The sequence below is a fragment of the Otolemur garnettii genome, unplaced genomic scaffold (genome assembly GCF_000181295.1).
Source record: "Otolemur garnettii isolate 467f Iridium unplaced genomic scaffold, OtoGar3 scaffold00046, whole genome shotgun sequence".
In the NCBI taxonomy this organism is placed as follows: domain Eukaryota; kingdom Metazoa; phylum Chordata; class Mammalia; order Primates; family Galagidae; genus Otolemur; species Otolemur garnettii.
Genome location: NW_003852441.1, coordinates 861,875 through 876,961, shown reverse-complemented (window position 1 = coordinate 876,961; position 15,087 = coordinate 861,875). Strand labels below are relative to the sequence as shown.

General features: G+C 52.4%; 1 protein-coding gene across 2 annotated transcripts in view; it reads right to left on the bottom strand.

Moving 5' to 3' along the window:
• Window positions 1–1,028: 1,028 nt before the first annotated feature.
• DRG2 (developmentally regulated GTP binding protein 2) overlaps window positions 1,029–15,087 on the bottom strand; it is an 18,513-nt gene continuing 4,454 nt past the window's right edge. For both annotated transcript variants that reach the window (XM_023514000.1, XM_003791042.3), the window contains exons 3-13: window positions 11,075–11,164; window positions 10,277–10,337; window positions 9,634–9,724; window positions 8,932–9,004; window positions 8,722–8,812; window positions 7,786–7,883; window positions 7,337–7,413; window positions 6,062–6,150; window positions 5,251–5,309; window positions 2,052–2,105; window positions 1,029–1,745 (exon numbers count right to left, since the gene is read on the bottom strand). In XM_023514000.1, coding sequence (XP_023369768.1) covers window positions 1,659–1,745; window positions 2,052–2,105; window positions 5,251–5,309; window positions 6,062–6,150; window positions 7,337–7,413; window positions 7,786–7,883; window positions 8,722–8,812; window positions 8,932–9,004; window positions 9,634–9,724; window positions 10,277–10,337; window positions 11,075–11,146 — 852 coding nt within the window. In that variant the 5' untranslated portion in view covers window positions 11,147–11,164 and the 3' untranslated portion in view covers window positions 1,029–1,658. The remainder of the gene's footprint in view (window positions 1,746–2,051; window positions 2,106–5,250; window positions 5,310–6,061; window positions 6,151–7,336; window positions 7,414–7,785; window positions 7,884–8,721; window positions 8,813–8,931; window positions 9,005–9,633; window positions 9,725–10,276; window positions 10,338–11,074; window positions 11,165–15,087) is intronic.

Here is a 15,087-nt window from a genome sequence, read left to right as displayed (position 1 = left end):
CCACCAAACACTCATCTGTCTTGATGCCCTCATCACCAGGAAGGTACTGTGTGGGCATCACCATGCTATCTCACAGGTGGAGAGAATGAGTGAGTTAGGGGAGGGTCCCAGCTCTGCTGCCACCCCTTCTGCCTTCTCCCCTGCAACATGGGAGAGAGCAGTGACAGACCCCAAGGTCCCATGACTAGGGTCCCTTACCTGGGTCCCGTGGCCTGCTCCTTGCCTGCATGCCGCCTAATGGGGGTCCTGTGGCTGGCCCCAGGAGCACGGCTGGCACAGCAGAGCAGATCAGTGTTGTGGGGAATGGAGGCCCAGCCCACCACGCTGACCGCCTGGAGCCCCATGTATATTTAATGATGTCTATTATTCCTGTTTTGTCTCTGGAAAGGAGTGAGCAGCTGACAGGGAAGCCAGGCACAGTTTGAGAGCTGGGCAGTTGACCTGTTCCACACTCCAGCCTGGCCCAAGGCTGCCCAGGGGAGCTTTCTGCCCCTCCTGGCAGCCTCATAGTACCTGCTGTTTCTACCCCCAAAAGGGTACCTCCTCCAGGAAGCCTTCCTTGCTATTTGAGGTCTTAAATTACAGCTCTGCACACACAAGCTGTGTAGCTTGCAGTGAGTCTCATCCCATGGAGAGCAGGCTGTTGGAGGGTGGCCAGGATAGCCCTCTGTATACAGTGGGCACTCAGCAAGCACTTGCTGACTCCTCTCCTGGCCTGAGGACACAAGAAATGCAACCAGCCACATAGCTCTCACAGGGGAGTCTTCCTGCCACCCCAAGGGTTCTCACAAGGGCCTCCTGGGGATGCTGCCCACCCTGGCAACCAGACCCCTCCAGAGGTTTATGTTTGGGCCTGTAGCCCTGGCCAACTTCCTGGGCAGAGGCCATTCCAGCTTGGGTGAGGACCCCTGCATTCCCCTTGCTATCCAATGCTAGTTACTCAGACTGTCAAGCTCATCACGTGTGTCCCCTAACCTGGCAACAAAGTTTGGTATGTTTACAAAATGTCCCTCAGCCCAAACAGAAACTATTTTTAATCCTTTATTTCAGAAAGGAGAGCTGGGAGCTTAGAGAGAAAATACAGAAACTCAGAAATCCCCACCCCAGGTGTTCAAGCCCCAAATCCTGGGGTTTTGTCCTGGGCAGAGGCTGCCCTGGGAGGAAGCATAGGGGGAGGCACTTTAAGACACCACTCAGCCTGTGGAGGGTGTGAACTGGTTCCCACTATGGGACAGTCCTTTGCACGTGGGAGGTGACACTGGCAGGAGCCAAGGAACAGGCATCCTGGCAGTATCCACGCATCCAGGGACCCCCGCAGGCCCAGTGCCCAGCCCAGCACTGAGCATGTGTCCGTGTTTGGCCCCAATTGGGAGGCAGCTAGGCAACCTGCCCCCTCAGTGCCCAAAGGGGCTGGGGGTCAGAGGCTGAGCCAGGACTCCAAACTCAGAGTCCCCGGCAGAGGGATTAGCTTTGGAAATCCCCCACACCTCGCCCCTCTGCTCCATTTCATTGCCTACTGAAGAAACTCTGGGAACAGCAGAGACTTCCTGGGGTGTATAGATTTGCATTTTTCCTGTTTGGGCATTTGTGTATCCCAGTGGGTCCGAATGCCCAGAGAAATGAGGCCAGTCGGTAGGAGGTCTGGTGGAAGCCATTAGTTATTTCTTCACAATCTGGATGACATCTTCATGCTCCATGGTGTGGGTCAGGCCCACCCGCTGTGGGCTGTACTTGGTGCTGGTGCCCTGGGCAAGGAATGGGGGGAGAGGTGTCATGTCAGCCCAGAGTGGCCAAGGCCAAGGGGGATGTCACTGGAGGAAGACAGGGGTTTATGAACATCAGGGGCCCCAGATAGGAGGACATTCCCAGGGGAGACCATCCTTGACTCAAAAGTGGGGTAGGCTCATGTCCAGCCAGGTCGATACCCACACTCCATGGAACAGAAAAGACAGACACACCGGTCCCCACAGGGACACTGTGCAGAGTGTGAATGCCTTGCTCTGTGTGCTGTGTTGGTTCTGACCCCGCCCACCTCCTACCCAGAGACTCACCCACACTAGGGCGTACTTGAACTGGCTGGCGAGAGACCGGTGGATGCGGTGGCACTAGGGGACACGAAAATGTCAGACAGGAAGACGAAGCTTCACCCAACCCCATCCTTTGCTTGACCATACCCCCAAAGCTCAGGGGATGTGCCAAGAAGCAAGAGTTCAAACAACCCAGGCCTTGGGTCAAGAAATGATACATTTGATTCTCATGTCACTGCCTAGTCCCAGCTGCGAGTCGTTCCCATTCCCACACCTGCCCAAGAGCTGCAGCCATGGTCTAGAACAGGTGTCCTCAAACTACGGCCTGCGGGACACATGCAGCCCGCCTAGGACATTTATCCGGCCTGCCAGGTGTTTTTGCTGCTGCTGCCTGTCCTGCTTAGCAGCCAACTCGTCCCACAGCCCACAGTCCGGCCCTCCAACAGTCTGAGGGATAGTGAACTGGCCCCCTATTTAAAAAGTTTGAGGACCCCTGGACTAGAATGTTCCCACAGCCATCAGAGAAAAGTTGAAGACCAGGCTATTAGCAGCCCTCCACCTGTCTCACCTGGACAGATGCTCCTTCAGAATGGGACAGAATGACAAGCTTGGAGTCACCACTGCTTGGTCACTGTCTGAGCCCTCCTGGCCCCAGCTGTGGTGTATCACTCCGACCCTCATCCCCACCCCTTGGCAGCACATAGCTGTCAGCACTCCTGGGCAGGGAGGGAGATCAGAGACATCCCAGTGCTCCAGGAACCTGTAAGTAGACCCTAATGGGGGGAGCCAGCTATTGCCCCAAGAATGTGGACCCCTCATTGTCATGGTAGTGGGGCAGGCAGGGAGAAGACTGCAGTGTGGCTCCTCCTCCCACAAGTCTTACAGGCCTGGGTCAAACACCAAATGGCTCAGCCCAGCCTCCCTAGGAAGAGGCAGATCACACCTGCAAGAATATTTCCCTGACACGTAAGGGGAATTCTGTTCTCCTCTGACCTATAAATGAGTATTGTTTTACTTGGGTTCCTCATTCCTAAAAAATAAAAAATTAAGGGCAGCACCTGTGGCTCAGTGAGTAGGGTGCCAGACCCATATACTGAGGGTGGAGGGTTCAAGCCCAGCCCCGGCTAAACTGCAACAAAAAAATAGTTGGGCATTGTGGTGGATGCCTGTAGTCCCAGCTGCTTGGGAGGCCAAGGCAGGAGAATTGCCTAAGCCCAGGAGCTGGAGGTTGCTGTGAGGTGTGATGCCATGGCACTCTACCAAGGGCAAGAAAGTGAGACTCTGTCTCTAAAAAAAATAATAATAATAAAAATAAAAAATTAAACCCACTGGCAGAGTTTAAAATGCAGAGTGATATAGTCACTGGATTATTTTGAAACCCTGAGAACTCTAGGAGCACTGAGTGCCTCACAACAGTCCTGGGGTCAGTCACTGTGGATGAGGGAACTGAGGCATGGGATGGGGGAGACAGGTCTGGTTGGCTGTCTACCTTCTTCACCTCCTATGAGTCTCTGTTGTTGGCATCCAGGTTGTAATATACTCCCTGGGCAGAGCAGGCCTTTTAACTATAGCTTATAGCACCTGGATCAACTGAGTGCCCCAGAGATAGGCACTTAGGGAGGGCAAGCTTAGAGGGCAGTGATGATGGAATGAGCAGACGTCTGAGGGACACCCTCACCTCTCCTCACTCTTAGGCTTAATACCTGCTGCCTCTGCCTTATATCCCTCCTTTGCTCCTGCCTCTGGGGTTTTGCATCTGTATCCCTGCTGCTCACAGCACCCTGCCCCTGGTGTCTCCTGTTCTTCTCAGGCATGGCTCAAGCCCCACAGCCTCTCAGCAAGCAGCTGAGGGCCTCAGGAGGGCCGAAATTGCCGCAGGAGGCATGAGTAGGCACTTGTTGGAAGATACAACACCTTGGCTCTGAAACAGGCCTGGGGACAGAGCCTCCAACACAGGGCTCCCTGTGAGTGATTGAAGGGATTTAAGTAATCCAAAGTTTCCCTGGCTCCTGCCTGGTGTGCTAACTTTCAAGCCCAGGCCCTGAGGAAGATATGATGATCTGGGCTCATTTATATCAGCATGTTGAGGTCAGAACCCAGAGGCCCTGGGTTGGCTTGCTGAATGAGTGAGTGCATGAGACCAGATTGCAGACCCACCCACCACTGTCCCGTAAGTAGCTGCAGGGATGGCTGGATATCACAGCATCCCTTGCCTCCATGATATAGATCCTGAGAAAAACTGAGCTCAAGGAAAATAACACCTAGGAAAACAAAAGTCCAGGCAGATGCCTATGTGATCTAAAATACTGTCCTAGGCTCTGGGCCATCACTTGCTCCTGCAGGATCATGTTCAGGTGATAGAGTTCTAGATGGGGAAACTCACCTTCCTACTTCCCAAGCCCAGAGCCTGTGGACCTATACACACCTGCTCCCCTGTGTGGGGTACTTCCTACCCCAACTCTTCACTGCCAGATCCCCCCTTGTTCTACAAGCCAACTTTGGTCACTTCCCAGCTGCCTTACTGACCTCTGTGTAGACCTGGACTTACACCATACCCCACCCATATGTGTGACTTCTGAGATTGGGTGCCTGGCATCTTCTGACCCCAAAGGACCCAGTTCTGGTGGAACTGGAGCTATTTTGTTGAGTGTTGCTGCTCAATAAACCTGTGTTGAGGGCAAGAAACATCTGAAGTCATCCTGGGTTAGGGGCAGGATGTGGAGGCAGACCAGGCTTGAGTTGAGTGGGGACCATGGGAGGTGGCAACTCTGAACCCTAGCCAGCTCTGCCATGGGGGAGGAGGAGAAGGGTCTAGGGGTCTCTCTGAGACTCCCAGCTCCAGCCCTATTGGGAGAAGAGCAATTCAGAAAGATCCCAGGGCAGTGGCTCACTTTGACCTGAACACTCAGATGACAGTGGCCTGAGGAGCCTGCAGCTCTGAAAGCAGGGTGCCAGGACCAGTGCTTATGCCACCTACCCGGTGCCAGACAGCATGCTAAGTGCCTTCTATGCTGGACCTCACTCAGTGTGGCTTAGCACTCCAGGTAGGCAAGCAGCACCACCCCACCCACAGGAGAGGGACAGAGGTTCCACACACAGCCAGCCCCAGGCTGCCTAACTCCAGAGTCAGCCTCAGGTCCTGGCTGGAAGTAACCCAGGCAGAACTGAGCACCCAGAGCCTGCAAAGCTCCCATCCCTTGTCTGCTAGGCCCAGTCAACTCACCACGTGCTCCACAGAGGCTCCTTTCCGGAGGATTATGGCATCCGTGAAGTCCGGCCTCTCTGTAGGGAAGACGGGGTCAGCGTGTCAGTTGCACGTCATGGCCCTGCTGCTCTGTGACTCCTTCACAGGGGAAGAGCTGGCTGCAAAAGCCCTGCTGGTCTCCCAAGCCTGGGCCTAACCACCCCCATGCTATGTAGCATACCTCAGGATAGAACCCTGTGCTGTCTTCTATGACCTTGAACTTAATACAGAGAATCAAAATAAATCAAAGTCCAGGATTCACACTGCCTGCCACCTATCTACCAACAGTTCCCACAAAGCAGCTGGAGCATCTGAATGGGCAAGGGAGCAAATGGCTGCTGGCATCTGGTCGGGGGAAGCTACAGCTCTCTCCTTGCTGATGAGGTCATGGTTGATAACAAACTGCCTGAACTCAGCTGCTGGGTCCCTGGGATGTGAGAGTGTATGTGCTGTGGGGTGTGGACACAGGATGGCTTCTATAGATTTAGCTGCCTAAAGCTTCTCATGTGGGACCTGCCCATGAGGGTGAGGTCAGGAAGAGCAGTGACTGCTATAGCCAGGGAGGACTCCAGCAGACTTATACTGTCCTTCCATCCCCACCAGGGACCAGTAGACTCCAAATTTGGCATCCTCTGCCCTATGGGCTCAGGGTAGGGTGGAGAGCAGTGCCTACTCTGAGCTAGGAAAGCACTGAAGGGTTGAGACAAGCCAGGCCAGGTTGGTGCCAGAGCCCCTGGTGCGGGTGAGGCTCAGCTTCTTTCTTGGGCCATAGCCACCCCTCATGACTTACGTCCTCTCTTCTTGGTGTAGATGCAGGTCAAGGCCAAGTATTCCCAAAGCATCTCCAGCAGGTAGTCCAGGTTTAGCTTCATGCCGCAGCTGCAGGGAGGAAGGCAGCCAGTCAGGCAGGGCCCTGGTGGGCTTGGAGCTCTGACCAGTGATGACAACCTCCACTGTCCAGCACAGACACCAAGGCCAGGGTGGCTCCTCTGGTGCCCGTGGGGAAATAGCCTGTTATTCTGATGGCTGCTTGATGTCAGCTGCCTCTGGTCAGCAAACATGGCCACACCCAACAGAGCTCAGCCTATCTCTCCTGGGGACCAGCTCAGCTGTGCCCTGAGGGGCCCAAGGCACCTGGGATTGACTTGAGGCTGCTGTGAGGAGACAGGTCAGAGGCCATGATAGATCATGGACAGAGGCCAGGAACTCTGACATCCAAAGCTCATCCCTCCTGAAGAGGGAGGGGCTGCCAACGGGCCCAGGGCAGCAGCAGGGAATTAGTAACACCCAGACCCAGGGTGCACCCTGGCTGGACTTTGTGCTACAGTGTAACCTCGAGTGGTGTCCTGACCTTTGTGGAGCTGTTGTGAGAAGCAGAGGTGTGGCATGTGGCCTTGTAAATGTGCTCATACTTTGAGAATGGGTATGTCCTCAGGCAGCCACTGAAGGGCCTAGATGCAACAGCAGAAGAGAAGCTGAAATTGTCCCATAGAGGAAACCTGTGCTTAGCAGTGGTTGCAAGTAACACAAAATACCTGTGCTCGGCCAGGATCCTTGCCCATCCTCTGTACCGGCCACTTCCCCACTCCTATAAGCTGGGCCTCTCTGTGAAGCTGCAGAGTGCCTGGCTGGAGCCAGGAAGCCAGCCAAGTGTGGCATATGCATGGTTCACCCCAGAAGAACCCTTGTCAGGTGGCAGTGGGTGGACTGTGCCCACCAGAGAACTCAAGTTCCCTTTTCCTTCTGAGTTGTGATCATTCAGAAGCCATCCCTTCCAGAGAACCAGGAGCGGGAGGTTCACATCTGGGGCTTCACTACTAAGCCTCTTAACCATTCAACCCGGGTTGATGAAATCTTTCTCTGTTTTCTTAACTAGAGCCCACCAGATACCATCCCACCTTGACCATGCCAACCCAGGGTTAGATGGGCCAATGCCACCAGCTGCTATCAGGAGGGGACCCTGGCCCCGTGCTGGCTGTGTATTGATGGGAGGCTGTACCCAACTTCTCCTCCTGTGGCCAAGGTGATTCAGAACCCAGAGGTGGGACAGCAGAGCTGTCCTTACCTGATGACCACACTGTTAGGTTTTCGGGCCAAGCGGTCTACTTCTTCCATGGAGATCTGGTCGATTTTGTTATAAACCTGAGATTGAAAAGGTGGAGGTGGATGATGGGGAAGGAAAGAGCCCTCAATGGGCCTGCACCTGCCCACAGTCCCTCCTTGGCTTACCAGGGCATGTGGAGCCCAGCCTTCTTCCCCTTGCTGCCTCAGGGCAGTCAGTTCTCCAGAGGAAGAGGCTGGGGTAGAAGCCTAGTCTCCAGCTCTCCATGTCTGCAAGGCTCAAGCAGCCACCAATGCAGGGGGGAGGGACAGGAGAATCTCAGGCTCCTTGTGCACCTCTCAGAAGCCTGCCTCATGTGGGGTACAGAGGCCCTCAGCTATCTGTGTCCTGGGAGCTCCAGGGCCAGGGCTCCACATCCCCCAAAGTCTTCCCTGGGTACTGGTGCCACTTACATACAGGCAGGGCATGTACACCCGGTTGCCTACGATCACATCAATGAATTCATCTGGGGAACAGTCTTCTCGGAAGAGCACTTCTGCATTGAAGATCTCTGAGGGGATTCCAGTTAAGGGGGAACCTGTGTGCTAGCAGCCCTCATGCCTACTCAGTGGAGGGACCCAAAGAGCTGAGCAAGAAATATGTTGGCTGAAGGGACCTTGGTGGTCACCTGCTTGCGAGGTTTTACAAGATTTTAAAGTATGGGAAGTCCTCCAACCCCCAAAGGAACCACAATACATAAAAGTTTCAATCAACAAACTGTTTAAATATTCACTGTCAGGCAAGGAACAAAATATACCTGCTAATGTACCTCAGTGGAACCCAGATTTCAGTGCTGGGAGTATGGCCTGAAAGCTGATCTAACCCAGCCTCTTCCCGTGCAGGCCTCCCCTCTGGGGGGCCCTCTTGCTTGTGCTCACACACCTGTAGCAATGTGGGGCTCACCACCTGGCTAGGCAGCCTGCCCCACCATGGGGGAGGTCTGACTCTGAGAGTTTGTCCAGCCAGCCCCAATGACACTAGAGCCTCCCACTTGCCCTGAGGCTTTTCCAAGGCAGGACCTCCTTGTCCTGAGATGCTACTTCTCAGGATATCCTGTGTCTCTTCCTGCTGTCACCTGGCCGCCACAGTGCCACACACTCAGTGAGGAGCCAGGAAGCCAGTGCTAAGCTGGTGCTGCAGCCCCAGCAGTAGCACCACAAGCACACAGGCAGGAGATCACAGCCGTCTCATGTCTGTGGGGCTGGATCTTTCCTGGAGGTTGCTCAGAGGGATTGGGGTGGGGGTCTCTGGGTGTGATCTGCTGTCACTCCGGGTCATGAAGCCTCCTGACTTAGTTAGCCACCCTGCCAGCCACGGTCACCCCCCACCTCTCTTTGGAGGAAGGATACTATATTCATGCAGGATGAGCTGCACCAGCTTTTCCGAGCACTGGGTCAGCGTGACCGTTGAGTTAAAGGAGATGCCACCACCTTTCTTAGGCTGAAGAAGAGAAGGAAAGGGAGAACTGCTAACCAAGGGACAGCAGCAAAGATCCTATAGCCACAGGCCAGTGCAGCTCCAAACCAGCTGCACCCTGGGTCACAGTCCAGAAGCCTCACCTTGAAGTAGATGTTGGGCTTATGCTTGTTGAGGCGGATGCCCACAGACTCCAGCTCTTTCTCCAGAAGAGACCTAGGGAGAGCACCCATGAGCCCTCACAGGCTTCCCACAGAGGCTGCTTCTATGTGACATGGGAAGCCCCTGCCTACCCACGTAGAGACCCCAGCAACCCAGGGAACAAACATTTCTTCCTAACACCCCAGAGCTGCAGGGGAGCTACCAAACTTCCGTCACCATTAATGGGAGACCGTTCTGGTTTGTAGTCAGTGTGCACAGGCAAGTGGCACGAGCCTGTGAGATAACCACATGAGGATGCTCCTCTGGTCCCAAGGAGCCCCCTCTGCTCTTGCAGAGGCAGGCCTGGTATACTTCCCGCCAGCGGGTGTGGGATAGACAATGCTTCTGCTGCCTAGGGCTCCTGGAAGGTTCTGGGCAGTGACAGGGCACATACGCCCCTGTAGGCAGGAGTTGGAGTCAGAGCCAGTCCATATTCCTTGGTCTCAGCCCCAAGATACCTGTGCTGGTTGGACACAGGCTCAAGCAGAGGCCATCCTAGGCTGGGTCTCACTGGACTTAGTCTGTGGACAGTCCTGCTACTACTCCCATGTATAAGAGGAGCAAGCACCCCACAGACCACCCACCATGAACTAAGGGACACACTGGCCCTCCCCAGATATATGAACTTGCCCCACCCCACAGACCTCTGCACCTCTCCCTTGGTGGCATCCAGCATCATGATGACAACATCGGCTGTGCGCGCCACAGCAATCACCTGCCGGCCACGGCCTTTCCCTGGACAGGTGGAAGGAATGCAGAACCTGTGTGACCCCTACCTGGGCCGGGGAACCCTGGACTCTTATCCTTTATGGACCCACCATGCCTCTGCCATGTGCCCTCAGCCTCCCCAACCCGACTCCTTGTCAAGTCTCTTCAATCCACATGCTGTTTTACTTATCGAGACTTCTTTTAGAAAGAACTCCAGTGTCACTTCCACAGTGAAGTAACAGGATAGTAATGGCTGTCCTGCCCTCCCTGTACTGTGTGGCAGGCCCCAGGCTATGTGTGTGAACATTTCCTCACTGAATCCTCAAATCTATGCTGTAAATTCAGTATTATGCCCACTCTACACATGAGGAAACTGAGGCTTGGCTTAGAGGTAGTAAATCATTTGACCAAGATCACAAAGCTTGTGTGGCACCAGCATTTGAACTTGAGCCTGTCCTTTCTAGAAAACAGGTAACAGAAACAAGGATCCATGGTGATCTCCCCAACACCCACACCCAATTTAACAACACAGTAACAGAGCTCCTTCCTGTCCCCCACCCTCCTGTCCCTGTTTCCCACCTTGGGCTGCGCCTTCAATGATTCCAGGAAGGTCCAGGAGCTGGATATTAGCACCTTTGTACTAGGATGCAGAAGAGACACATGATAAAGGAGGCAGGGTCAGTGCTGGGAAGGGCCTGCCTGAACCTGGCCCTGCTCATGTGCTCAAGGGTGAGGGAAACCCAGGTGCCAATCCATAGCCATATCTGAGCCCACGGCCACCTGAGCCTGGTAAAGACAATAGTCTATGAGCTGAGCAGCTGCCTGGCTAGGGCTTTTGAGATTTCCCAGTCCCACAACATTCATCACTAAGGGTGACACTCTTTTTTTTTTTTTGCAGTTTTTGGCTGGGGCCAGGTTTGAACCCACTACCTCCAATATATGGGGGCCGGTGCCCTACTCTTTTGAGCCACAGGCACCGCCCAGGGTGACACTCTTCACAAATAAATTGCTTCCCTATGGGAGACTCAAGACCACAGTATTCAGTTGCCCAAGGAAAACACAGCCCAAGCCTCTAAAGCTTCATAGGAGACAGAAAGATCCAGCCAACCAATGATTAGTGACCAGAGCTGGGGCGGGGCAGAGTAGAACACCAAGGGGCACCAGGCCGAGTTGCCATATACAGGGCCTGACTGCCTGATTCCAGGCCTTGCCAGGCATCTCTGAGATCCCAGCAGCCAAGAGCCTCAGAAGTGCCAGTGCTGGAAGGCAGAGCTGCTTGGCTCAGAGCCTGCTCTCCTGCAGGGACACCCACCTCACGCCTAAGAGCAAACACAACAACACACCCTTTCTCCTTCTGTGCCCAGCACACCCACTTACTTCAATGACCCCAGGGATACACGTCAGAGTGGTGAACTCGTAGGATGCAGCTTCACTGGCTGTAGAGGTCATCAGACTCAAGAAGGTGGACTAGGAGAAAAAGGAGGTCATTGCACTGAGGAGTCTCATCCAGCCTTCCAGGAGAATCCCATGCAGGCACCTTGGGTGCATGTGAAGAGAACCGCCTCTATGGGAGAGTTGCCACTGGCCCTGCCCAGGATGGGCCAGGCACCAGAGGGCTTCTCTTGCCTCAGCCTCCTAAGTAGATGGGATGACAGGCATGCACCACCATGCCCAGCTAATTAAAAAAATTTTTATGTAGAGATGGAATCTTGGTGTGTTGCCCAGACTGCTCTCAAACTCCTGACTTCAAATGGTCCTCCTGCCTTGGCCTCTCAACATACTGGGATTACAATCACAACCCACCATGCTTGACAGGATTTCTCACATAAATCATGAGCCTTTCCCTAGTACCCCAGAGCCTCCTGGCCCCAGAGAACTTGAAGCAGGCAGCAGCCCCAGAGCATTAATACAACTAGTACCTAGATGTGCTCTTCACCCAAAAAAGGTGGAAGGTATCAGGAGACAAGTGACCTCTTGCTCTGAGCAGAGACATCCAGCAGCTGGTAGGAAAGAAGTGTTATGGGGAGTCGGGGGGGGGGGGGATGTGAAAATCTGGATGTGACCACTTAGGCCACTGTTCACTGTGGCTGGGAGTCACAGAGACCTGGCTTTGGATCCCACCTTTGCTGGGGGAACCTGGGGCTGGGCAAGAAACTCTATCCTCTAAGCTTCAGGGGCCTCACATGCAGAATGGGCAACAACCCAATCCCTACCTCACAGGACTATGCCAGGAATTAAAAAGATAAGGCCCAGTGTGCCCTTCACTGGGAATATGGTCACATCTCAGCAATGACTGGTATGGTCAAGAGGGCCTGCCAAGCAGCAGGCAGAGCCAGGAGGGAAGAAGCCCAGCCCTGCGCCTCCCATCCCATCCTAATCAGCAGGACCCCAGGAAGCAGATGTGTGAGACTCGGAGATGCAACAAGGCCACTGCTGCCTAGACCTTTCTTCCTTGCTGCTGACAGGCAGGCTGGGGCACATCTCCCTCACACACCCTCAGATCTGAGAAGCTTAGAATGGAGCACATGAGAGAAACACACTGAGTCCTCAATCCAAAAACTCTCAGCCTTGGGGACCTCCTACAAACTTAAGGAGCAATGAAAACCTGATGGTTTGGTGCTGAGACACCAAACAAGCAATCAACCTTGGGGACACCCTTTGATCCTGTCTGGCCTGGTAGATGAGAAGCCTGGGCCATCCCATGGGGGGAAAGCCCATATTCCCAACAGGAAAGGTGGAATCTGCCATGGGTCTCAGACCCCAAGGGGCATGAACTTGGTAACTACAGAGGTTTCTATCAATTAATCTCTCTCCCTCATTCTCTGATACACATACTAATTACATAGGCATAGGGTAAAACCAACAAAACGCAACACCTGCCCACCAGCAACAAGCACTCAAGAAATGGTAGCTGTTACCAACTTCCCCTATGTTTGACCCAGAGTAATGGGCTCATGACACATCCTTTTAACTTAACTGACTTAGAAGCTGCTCCCCAGTATCTTACCCAAGTGCTCTGAGCATTGCTCACTTGGCCTACATTCCAACAGCCTCTCCACTGGCCTCCTTGCTTCCAACTTGCCCTGCTTTAACTTCTGTTAAAAAGTCAGCATCTTTGGCTCAGCACCTATGCTCCGTGTCTAGGGCACCAGCCACATACACCAGAGCTGGCAGGTTCGAATCCAGCTCAGGCCTGCCAAACAACAATGACAACTACAACCAAAAAATAGCTGGGTGCTGTGGCGGGCACCTGTAGTCCCAGCTACTTGGGAGGTTGAGGCAAGAGAATCACTTGAGCCCAAGAGTTTGAGGTTGCTGTGAGCTGTGATGCCATGACACTCTACTGAGGGTGACATAGTAAGACTCCGTCTCAAAAAATAAATAAATAAATAAATAAGTCAGTACCCAAATCATGGTTTCTAATGCCATTCTCTAATAAAAGTAACCAGGGCTCTTTGGAGAAATGGCTGATTCTAGGCCAGGTCAAGAAACACAGGAAGAGCTTTAAGTATTCTGCAGTGTCAGAAAGTGAGGAAGCATTGTAATAACACAATAAGGGATATGTCCAAGAAGCCAACTGAAATAGCTCCAGAGCTAGAACAAACTGAGCAAGAAAAGAACATGGGCCTTGGTGCCTATAGCACAGTAGTTACTGCACCAGCCACATACACCAAGGGAGCCAGGTTTAAACACGGCCCAGACAAGCTAAATGACAATGACAACTACCAAAAAAAAAAAGAATAGCTGGGCATTGTGGCAGGCACCTGTAGTCCCAGCTACCTGGGAGACTGAGGCAAGAGAATCACTTAAGCCCAAGAGTTTGAAGTTGCTGTGAGCTGTGACACCACGACACTCTACCAAGGGTGACATAGTAAGAATGTCTCAAAAAAAGAAAAAAGAAAAGAATATGGTATGGTATCAGACTCCAAAGTATAAATACCCACCAGTACGTACTGATATCAGTAAAAAACTGAATAAAGCAAGTGAATGGGTGAAAAAGACAAATCTCTCATGCAGAAGAATTCCAGACAGTTTAAGTAGACACACCCACCTCAAGCAGGTGGAGGTATGACTCCACACCATTAAGTGTGGGCTGCCCATAGTGACTTCCCTCCCAAGAGGACAGCATGCTAAGGGCAGGAAACTTGATGCCACCTCCTTAGCCAGGAGGTCAAGGTCAATAGAAACTCTGATAAGTCATGTTCATAGTATATACCTTTAATATGTGATAAAAACTTTGCCACTGTGGTTTTCCTCTCTAAACCATACCCCACTCTAACCACGAGAAAAACATCAGACAAACTCCAATTGAGGGACTTTCCACAAAATACCTGACCAGTACTTTTCAAAACTGTCAAGGTCATCAGATGAAGGCATGTCTAAGAATGGTCTAGAAGAGCCTAAGGAGACATAACAACTGAATGTGATATGGGGTCCCAGGGCAGAAAAAGGAGAGTAGGGAAAACTATCTGAATAAAGTATGAGCTGGAGTTAATAACAACAGATCACTGGGCAGTGAGGGGAGGCCTGTAATTCCAATACTTTGGGAAGCCAAGGTGGGAGGATTGCTTGAGGCCAAGAGTTGAAGACCAGCCTGACAACATAGCAAGATGCTATTTCTACAAAAAAATTAAAAAATTAGCCAGGCCCCTGATGGTGCATTCCTGTAGTCCCAGCTACTTGGGAGGCTGCGACAGGAACATCACTTGAGCCCAGGAATTTGAGGTTATAGTGAGCTATGACAATGCCACTACACTCCAGCATGGGCCACAGAGTGAGACTTTGTCTCAAAAGGAAGAAAAACAAAAAACAAAACCAAAAAAATCCCCCAGATCAACACTGATTCATCAGGTGTGACAACTATACTCCATGATGTAAGATGTTAACAACAGGAAAACTGGGCATGGGTATATGGAAACTCTGCACTATCTTTGCAATTTTTCTGTAAATTTAAGACTACTCTAAAATAAGTTTATTTAAAAAAAACAATCATAATCAAAAGATTATGTTTCTTTTCTGCTTAAAACCCTGCAATGATGCTCATCTTACTCTCCACACAAAAGGTAAATGAATATGGATTCTACATTACACTGAACAGTTTTTCAGAAGAAACCTTCCAGGAAACTGCAGCAGCCTCCACTTCAATTTTCATTCCAAGCCAAAGTCCTTCTTGCAGCCCACAGAGCTGCCTCCTACTGCTCTCCCTGCTCACTCAGACCAGCTGCCCTGATGCCCTGGACACACTAAGTCAGAGCCCACTGCTCCTCTGTCTGGAATGTTCTCACGCAGGACTCTGCAAGCTCCCTCACTTCTTTCAGGCCTCTGCTCAAGTATCTGCATACTAGAAAACAAAAGCCTTCCCAGTCCCTAAGGTAAGTAGCAGGATCCCT